Source organism: Penaeus chinensis, chromosome 10, assembly GCF_019202785.1.
Source record: "Penaeus chinensis breed Huanghai No. 1 chromosome 10, ASM1920278v2, whole genome shotgun sequence".
Taxonomy (NCBI): domain Eukaryota; kingdom Metazoa; phylum Arthropoda; class Malacostraca; order Decapoda; family Penaeidae; genus Penaeus; species Penaeus chinensis.
In genome coordinates this window covers 21,656,694-21,666,693 of record NC_061828.1, presented here as the reverse complement: position 1 = coordinate 21,666,693, position 10,000 = coordinate 21,656,694, and the positions used below count along the sequence as shown (strand labels likewise).

The following is a 10,000-nucleotide window of genomic DNA, read 5'->3' as shown; positions in this document are numbered from 1 at the left end:
TTCCAATTTCTTAAGGTATTTAGTCTTATCTCTCTCTCTCTCTCTCTCTCTCTCTCTCTCTCTCTCTCTCTCTCTCTCTCTCTCTCTCTCTCTCTCTCTCTCTCTCTCGTCTCTCTCTCTCCCCCTCTCCCTCTCCCTTTCCCCCCCTCCAAACCCACATCTTCTTCCTCCTCCTCCTCCTCCCCCTCCCCTCTTTCCTTTTCCCTACTCTTACTTCTAATCCTCCTCCCCGGCTTCCTCCCACCCTCCGCCACAAATTGACCCCCTCTTCGTCTCATTCCTTTTTTTCCTTCCCCTTCCTACCTCCTCCTTTTGTTTTCTTCTGCCTTCTTCCCTTCCCCATCCTTTCCTCCACCATCTCCGCTTCCGACCTTTAGCGTTGCCCTTAACGGCTTGCGGGGGTTTTATATGTCAGTTGGAGCTGACCAAAGGGTGCGTTTGGCATGAGACGGGGGAGGTGGAGGAGAAGGATAACAGGAGGAAGAGGGAAAAGGAGGAGAAGGATAAGAGGAAGAAGACAGAAAACGTAAAAAACGTAAGAGTAGGAAGAGCGAAAAAGAAGAAAAATGGGGGGGAAAGAAAAGAGAGAGAGAAGAAAAGGGATTGTTATTACTACTCGTCAGCCCAAAGAAGAGCTCGCGATGCCCGCCTGCAAGACCCAGAGAAATAATGGAAGACATAGCAAGGGATCGCAGGAGAAAAAGCTTCACCGTGGGAAAAAATAGGAAGAGAGAGAGAGCCGGAGAGACAACAAAGGAAGTCGGGAAATTGGTGATATAGAGTCTCCAAATGGAAACGAGACCCCTGTAAAAAATAGTTTTGGAAAAGTGGGGGAAAGAAAGTGTGCACCTGCTGTATTGATTTTCCTTGTGGTAATAACCCTGCGGTCTCAAACGCACCTTTACCCAGCTATGGCTTAGCTCCCTCCCCCGTCTTTCCTTCTCCCCTCCCCCTCCTCCCCAGCTCAAGACGGTCTCTTGGGGGGAGGGAGAGATGCCTGGGGGAGTGATAAATGACACAAGGGGAGAGACGGACGCTTTCATCCATTATACCCGACTTTCTCCTGCGTATTATAGAGATACTTACAAGTACATATTATTCTTAAGCGGTGTGATGGAGGAGATGGGTGAAGGCGATTGAGATAAAGAGGGATAAGCGGATATTGATAAGAAGAAATTGAGGCGGGAGAGGGAGACGGTTGCGAGGAGAAGAAGTGGAGAGATATAATAGATTTACAAGGAGAGTGGAGAAGAGAGAATGAGAATGGGAACGCTGGGAGGCTGCACCAATGTCAGCCATTATTTTGTTAATTGATATGAGAATTTAGACGTCGAGAGGCGAATTGTAAGGGATTTGAGAGAGAGGGAGAGAGAGAGATGAAAGCACAGGGAAGGAAAGATGGAAAGTGGAAGATGAAGGATGGAGAGAGAATCAGTGAGGGAGAAAAAAATGCAGATACGGCAGACCCACTCATGCACGCACACGCGTGTACAGAACAGAGGAAAGTGTTCCCATATTGCCATGTTTATCCGTAACTCCCGTCTGCGCACAGCAAAAAGACACAATAAAGGACCAGAAATATATCAGATGTCCTTAGATACCTCACAGAATTGAATCTGCTTTCAGGGATGGTGTTAGGGCGAGGTAAAAGTTCATATTGCTGAGTGTTATATTAATATTAAGAGCGGGAATCTGTGCCATTTACACTGTGGCTTACAGTGGTACTTCCTAATTATTTGGAACGTTTTGGAGAGACGGAGAGATCAGAAGGAGAGAGGGGGGAATGTATTGGATGGAAAATGAAGGGAGAGATTGAGAGGTAGGAAGGGCGCGAAATGAGGCTTTCACTTAAGACAAGGAGGGGAAAATCATCTCAGGGAAAAATGGAAGAGAAACAAGCCTCAAGAAGGATTCCAAATTAGGTTACAAGGAAAAATTAAAAACGATTAGACTCTCCGTCCAAGGTTGAAGGAGGAAATAAGGAGACGTATAGAATGAGGGAGGGATGTGGAAAGCAATGAAAATAAGAATAGTTCACGAATGGAGAGAGTGGAGATACCTCAAAAACACCTGGAAGCATGGGCGTGCGTGGCGTGAGAGAAGCTTAAATTAGGTGCAGGTACAACGACGTGGCGGGAAGACACACAGCGCCGTAACACGAGTTGGGAAGGGAAAGGGAGGAATACGGCGATGGGGAAAGGGATGGTGGAAGGAGGGGAGGAAGAGAAGGGTGAAGATGAGAAGGAGGAAGAGGGAGGAGGAGGAGAAAGATAAGCAGTAGGCATGCGAAGATGAGAGGGAAGAGAGAGAGAGAGAGACGCATTAGAGCACAAGACACCACCTTCGCGCACGACCTCTTTTGCGTAAGAACACGAGTCGTGAGCCCCTTTCCTTCCTCCCAGGCATTCCTACGGGAGGACACACTGGACTCCCCTCGGCCCACTCCTTCTCACCCTCACGACCCCCTAGGAGTGAGACGTGTTGGACCTCCGCCCCCGCCCCCCAACCACACACCTCCACGCCCCTCGGCTGGTCTGGAAGCCGTCGTAGTGGTAATAGTGTGCTTGATGTACGAGCTGTATTTACATTCAGTGCCAGGGAAGGGGGAGGTAGGGGAGGGGAGAGAAGGGGGAAGGGGGAGGGAGGGAAGAGGAGGAAGGGGAAGGAAGGAAACAGGACAGAAGACCATCACCGTAGCGAGAGGGAGGGGAAGCCTTCATTCTTCCCAACTCACTTCCTTTGCCAGTAGGATCCGAAGTGGAGTATTGAGGAGTATAAAATGGAAGATGTTAGTAGTGCTCAGTGTATTGATTCCCCCGCCGTTATTGCCACTGGAAATGGCATCTACTTTCTCCAGCTGATTCCAGGTAACGCTGGGAGATAAGAGAGGATGGGGGACGAGGAATGATGATGATAATGATAATAATACGAAGAAGAAGAAGAAGAGGAGGAGGAGGAGGAGGAGGAGGAGGAGGAGGAGGAGGAGGAGGAGGAGGAGGAGAAGGAGAAGGAGAAGGAGAAGGAGAAGGAGAAGGAGAAGAAGAAGAAGAAGAAGAAGAAGAAGAAGAAGAAGAAGAAGAAGAAGAAGAAAGAAGAAAGAAGAAAGAAGAAAGAAGAAAGAAGAAAGAAGAAAGAAGAAGGAGGAAGAGAAGGAAAAGGGAAAAGCAAAGAAGACGAAGACGAATATCAGAAGAGAGGCGGAGAAGGAAGAAGAGGAGGAAAAGAGGAATGCAAAACGGAAATACACCAAACAGTAAAAAGACCATATAATGAACCTAGAACAGTATATGCCATTGCAAAATGTAGACGTTATAAAGCAGGCTTTGGCAGTATCTTGCATAACGAAGTCAAAGAAGAGACGGATTGTTGATAAATAAATAAATAATAAGAATAAGAATCTAAAACCAAAAGTTTTAAACCGTTATAGGAGATACATCTAACTGACAAAAGAAAACACTGAGTGGCCGAAGTAAGGAGACTCGGTAGAGATAAATGAGTTGATAGGAATGATAAACGGGAAATATGATGGTAGAAGCACGCGGGAAAAGGGAGAGGTATACGAAGAAGGAGAGGAAAGAAAGAAATGCGACTGCTGCCCGATTTTTGAACCCTTTGTTGAGTATTGGCAGTGAATGCTTTTGCGTAGTGTTGATGGCGAGCATACACGACCAGCCCGCATATGTATTATTTGGAGCTAGTGTATGTGAGTGTTTTTATGTTACGCTTAACGAGTTTAAATTAATTTTCGGAGGGGGGGGGGGTCATTTGAGCGTACAGTGTCCATTTATCATTTTTATCCACATTTTGCTATGTGAAGTTAATTAAATTCTAAAACGTGATGTGAAAGCTTTTTGTGTGTCTGTGTCGTATAACAATTCCCCTTTTCTCCTCATCCTGTTTCCCCTCTCTGCAAACACAGAGGCCCGGTCCTGAATGTGCCCCCTATAGTATAAACACAATAGCACCTTCCGATAGCACGTAATATACTGCCTTATTTGAATAAAAGATAATCCTTTCTGTAACACGTAAACCTCACAACTGTAACAATAAACCCTTGCTGTAACAGGTAGTTCTCTCCGGTAACAAGCAAGGGGTAACCTCCCTCCCATTATACGGCCCCCATTTCAAAGAACGGAATCTCCCAAGACGCGTATTTCTTCACCGTAGCCCTGCGTTCCGCTTCCCTCGGGCTTTAATAGCCCAGTAGGAGACTACTCAGCGTGGACCTAAAAAGTTTTATTTCGATGCTCACCGGCCGCAGATACACTCCCACCCATGACGCTCAAGGTATTGTTAATCCCGCTGTTGCTGCCCTGAGGTCAGATGTTCGCGCTGTAACCAATTGGCATTGTACTCAAATTGCGCTCGCCGCCGCTCGCACTTTTAACCTTTGGTCGAAAATTGTTTTTGACATGAATTGTTATTCAGTAAATTCTGTTGTCAAAACCTTGCATCCACACTGATTAGTATTCTGCCAGAGTTGTAGCCAACAACTGTCGGTGCTCAACTATCAAAGGTGCACATTGCTCGTCAACCGCCTTGTGCGTTGCGCTGTACATTAACCATTTCGGGCCAGTGCCAATATATCAATATATATCTCTTGGTTGACGGAGGAGAGACCTGGTTAACGTAAAGTTTATTTAAGAGAAAGAACCCCAAAAAATGCATGTAGTTCCTGCCATAAAAGTCATACATCCCATTGCATGACGAGAGCCAGGTAGCGTTTAGATACGAGTTTCTTGTAAGTGGCACAGTGCGAGACTGCATGGCGCCAAGGGGCGTGGCCTGCACCGCCTCCCCCAAGTTCACGGCCAAAGAAATAAGGTTTCGTACCTCTTTCCCCGAAAGCGAAGGGGAAGGGACCACCGCTTTGCCACTACGCTTCCTCTCAGACAGCAATCAACATTAAAAGGCAGTTACTCTGGTTTATTACTTGAAGTCTCGACAACATACAACGCACTCACGCACACTCGCACTCGCACTCGCTCTCACACTCACTCTCACACGCACACGCACACGCACTCACACGCACACGCACAGATAGATAGATAGATAAAGATATAGAAGAGACAGACAAACGTACGTAGATACAGGCATACACATACACACTTAAGTTATGCACTGGGAATCGTGTTTACCTGATGTCACATCCTTACTGACCACATAGGAGTATGATTTCATCCCTCATAGAACGTAGCTATTGGCCGAGATTATCAAAATGTGATGAATATCAGTGATTGTCATCAGTTTTTGTGACTTGTGTTATCCGTCGCACGTGCCGCCGCCTGCCATTAACCCCGTCGCCTCCGCCTCCTTTTTCGCCGCGCCTGACGAGGGGTCGCTCGTTGCGCCAATGGCCCTCGCGCTCCGGCCGCTCACGGTGCCAAAAATCCTGAATTCTCATTTCTTACTATATTAGGCAGCCATTGTGACCCATTCCGGGCCCAGATTTTTCTAAACTGCCTCGGCGCTCATCTACGTTGGGGTCATGCTCTGGGATATACTGCGGGATTATCGCCTTTACTGCTAATGCTAACAGGGTGGTAGTTGCTGGAGAAGTAATTGTTCCGGGAGATAATAACTTTTTTATATTTTGTGCAACACACACACGCACACACACACACACACACACACACACACACACACACACACACACACACACACACACACACACACACACACACACACACACACACAGACACACACGCACACACACTTACTCACAGATTACAGCACTCTACGCTTGAAATTTGTGTGGAAATGAGAGCTAAATTAACGAAATTCATCGCTGTAACCTTACTGACCGCGTCCCTGCCCCAGGGATCGTCTCCGTCAGCGTCCACCTATACCTATACCCGAGATCTCACCCCGCGTCCAGTCAGTGTTCGCTCATCCTCTGCCCCTTTTTATTCGTGTTTTGGTTTCGCCCTCTGTTTCTGTGGGTCTTTTCGTGCTGTCACCCTCGCGGTACGGGCGTGTACGGATTAAATGCGTGCTGTGCAGGCAAGAGGCTGAACAGCAAAATGTGATCGGGTATATTAAATCTGCTTTCCTGTGCCTTAGAAGAAATACCCGCTTTCTTATTTTTATGTATATAATAACGATGTCTTATACAATATACATCCTGAAGCAAAGTTGCCCGAATAGTGCACAGTGAAAGTGATGGGGTAATGCAGTCCAACATGTTTAGCGAACTGTTTTAACAAAGCGATGTAAGAAAATTAAACGGCTAAGAAACAACATATATGCCGCCGGCATCCTTATCACCAACAGCAGTTAAAGCAACAGGAGCGTGAGCGGAAGCAAAAGGCAGAGGCGTTGTGGAAGCCGACGGCGAATATTTGGAGCGGCGCTCATCCCCTCGCCGCGCGCCTCGGCCGCGGGCTGGATGCAGGCGCGTCTCGCGGGGGAGCGCTATTGTCTTGCAGGTGTTATTTTTACATCTCGGCTTTGAATGAATGTCGCGGCGCTTGTGGCTGCGGCGCGGAAGTATTGACGGCCACTCGAGCCGGCGGCGCCGCTTGAGAGTTCGCAACTCCCGACCAGAGAGAGCTCACAAAGTCTTTAAGAATTAGCATTTTCCTTCGGCTTTCTTTTATGAATGTTATGTTTGGTGCGCGGGGACGAGGCTGTTGCATAGCACGGGGGCCGAGGTCGCTTTGGGGAAGAAAGCGCCGGAAACCTTCATCCTACTGTTGATGGAAGGCTTAATGACGCCAGCCTTTGTGTATGGGATCCTCCACCTGTCACTTACCCTTGGAGAGGAATTTCTTCTATTCATTACCTTCTGTTCTCTCTCTCTTCGCTTCTCCCCGCCCTTTTCTCTTCCTCCGTAGTCTCATTCTGCAGTCCTCATTTATTACGCCCTTATTAATTCGTCCTCACACTTCTGCTTTCCGCCCCTTTCCTCTTTCATAAATTTCGAGATTCCTTCTCTCCACCTTCTCTCTGATCCTCACTCGCTTTCTACGTTGCTCTCTCTCTCTCTCTCTCTCTCTCTCTCTCTCTCTCTCTCTCTCTCTCTCTCTCTCTCTCTCTCTCTCTCTCTGTCTCTCTCTCTCTCTCTCTCTCTCTCTCTCTCTCTCTCTCTCTCTCTCTCTCTCTCTCTCTCTCTCTCTCTCTCTCTCTCTCTCTCTCTCTCTCTCTCTCTCTCTCTCTCTCTCTCTCTCTCTCTCTCTCTCTCTCTCTCTCTCTCTCTCTCTCTCTCTGTCTCTCTCTCTCTCTGTCTCTCTCTCTCTCTGTCTCTCTCTCTCTCTCTCTCTCTCTCTCTCTCTCTCTCTCTCTCTCTCTCTCTCTCTCTCTCTCTCTCTCTCTCTCTCTCTCTCTCTCTCTCTCTCTCCATATATATATATATATATATATATATATATATATATATAATCTATCCATCTAAATATATTTATAAATGTTCGATAAGTATTCAGTATATCAATCTTTTCCCCTACGTCCCTCTCCGTGTGATACATAATTGAGCCGAGCGTTTGTCAAAGTGTTTGAGCAAGTAATTGAACACTCATTCCGTATATTTGCTTATTACTGCTTAATATTCTCAGGAATCGAGGGGTGGTGTCCTAGACTGAGTATGTGTATCCATACATACATAAGAAAGTGACATACATGCATACGTTGATATATACGTTTATGCATACATACATACTTACAAAACATGCACACACACACACACACACACACACACACACACACACACACACACACACACACACACACACACACACACACGTGTGTGTGTGTGTGTGTGTGTGTGTGTGTGTGTGTATATGTATGTATGTATGTATGTATGTATGTATGTATGTATGTATGTATGTATGTATGTGTGTGTATGTATGTATTTATGCATGTGTATGTATATATATGTATATGTATATATACATATATATATGTATATGCGTTTATTCAAGCACTATGCAACCTCTCTTTGGGAGTGCATCCTGCAAGGCAATGGTGCACTGTTAAAACTGGAATCTCAAAAGGAGACTGCCTGGCGTATTCACATATGCACCGAAGCATTGTACGTATTAGTTAAAATATGTAATATTTTTGCGTTCATCGCAAGTTTCTTATGGCCCCTACTTTCCCCCCGCAGCCCCCCCGTACCACTCCCGCCACAAGGTGCAGGCCACCAACTGGAGCTACGCCACGACCAATGAGGAAGACGACTCCCGTGGAACCGAGCGCTACGTGGACCTCAGTGTTCCTCCTCCCTACAAGCCTCCTCCAGAAGGTTATAAGGTGAGTGCTGAAATATCCTTGCATTATTCAGAATCCTCTCCAACGCTGAAGTGAAATCGAAATTTCACGAAAAAATGGCAGCGATGAAATTTGTTTTGCAGGCAACGTGGGTTGTATTTCCGGCGCGAGGTGCTGGAGTCGAGGTCTCATTCTTGCGCCGAACCTTGCTTCATTCACGCATTCATATGTCTCCGGCTTGTAATGACCCGGCCGTCATTAACATGTAGTGAATGTGGATTTCGCCTTAGATAAACACAAAAGAAGTAAATGAGAGGGAAAAAAGCACCGAAAACAAAACAAAAGCCCTGGGAAATTTACGTTTGCACGGACTGTCATGTTAACGATACGGCGATAATGACGCCAATTATGTGTAGAAGTTGTGGAGTGATATTTCTCGCGTAGGCCGTTACGCGAGCTTCGGAGAGAATCCTAATGACCTTGAGGTACGCATGGGAACCCTCATTAAATCACTAGGACGATGGCAGTTAATTAAGCGGGAGCTAGTTACTGTATTTAGGGATTCTTACTTCTGTTGATGAATGGTTGCCGGGGAGGGAGAAGGATGCGGCGTAATTGGGAGGCAGCGCTAGAGCGAAAATTCTTCTTCGTTAAAGGTAAAGGAGAATGTGATAAAGAGTTGAAGTTTTTCGAAATAGAGGGTTGGATTGGGGAAAATAGCCAAGAGGGAGAGGAAGCGGAAAGCTAAAAGGTAGAAGGTAAGAGGGAGGGAAAAAGGGGAAATAAATACTCAGGGATAGTTATAGCTTAGTGGAGGTCTGGGGGAATGGGGGAGAGTTCCAAAAGCAGGTCGATAAAGAAAGCAAAACAGGGACGCAGAGAAGGATAGAATGGCGAAAAACACACAAGATGATGAAGACAAAATATGGCTTTATGTATAATTACTCTTTAGAGATGAAAGACGTGCATCCCAGCGGTAGATATGAACCTGTAAATCGATCTTTTTATTTTCACCTTCCAATTTCTCTTCATGCAAGCATCATTCACACATGCAAAGCAATGGACCTCGATAAGACTGATAAGAAACAGGTAGCTAGTCAGTAGAGAGGGAAGAAGAGGTCGCTTCACGTGGTGGAGACGTTGCCTGGGACAACGAGGTGTAGATGGCCGGGAAACCTCTTTATTTCTCGCTTTTATTCATTTCAGCCGATATTTGCGATAAGCTTAAAGGTGTGTAGAGTTTGATTCATTTAGGTATGTTTGTTGATGTAATTATTATTTATAACTAGCTTTTTTAGTTTTAGAATTATGTTAAATTCAACGAAATTTAGTAAGGTTAGTTACTATCGAGAAAATAGTAAAGCTTAAAACAATTAAATTTTCCACCTTACATTGCTTTGTGTTTATTTACATGAGGTTTATTACTATTGAAAATTTTCCCCCATTTAGCGCCACTTAATAGTTAATGGAGACTGTCATTCCGCAGGTCCCCAACGGCCACCTACCCGGCCTGGACATGGACGAGACGGGAGTGTATGTCAACAGTCGCCGCCAGAATATTCTTGACTCCAACATGAACAAAACGTAAGTGTGTCGCGGCGCCGAGTGGGCCTGGGTTCTTGGTCATATGCGTTCTGTACATCTCTTTGTCGACGTTGAAAATAGGCAAAGGCTGTTTTGACTGGATAATTAATATATACAAAATAAACGCATGATCAGGAAACGTTTTATTCTTCTTAGAGGGAGAATGGTTTAGTATTTCTTGTCGAAACTCCACGGAATCTTACGACCG

At 45.9% G+C, this 10,000-nt stretch overlaps 1 protein-coding gene across 7 annotated transcripts in view; it reads left to right on the top strand.

Moving 5' to 3' along the window:
* The window catches only part of LOC125029539, a 651,165-nt gene that overhangs the window by 625,383 nt on the left and 15,782 nt on the right, over nucleotides 1–10,000 (top strand). For all 7 annotated transcript variants that reach the window (XM_047619491.1, XM_047619490.1, XM_047619489.1 and 4 more), the window contains 2 exons: nucleotides 8,105–8,250; nucleotides 9,695–9,792. In XM_047619491.1, the coding sequence (XP_047475447.1) occupies nucleotides 8,105–8,250; nucleotides 9,695–9,792 (244 nt within the window). The remainder of the gene's footprint in view (nucleotides 1–8,104; nucleotides 8,251–9,694; nucleotides 9,793–10,000) is intronic.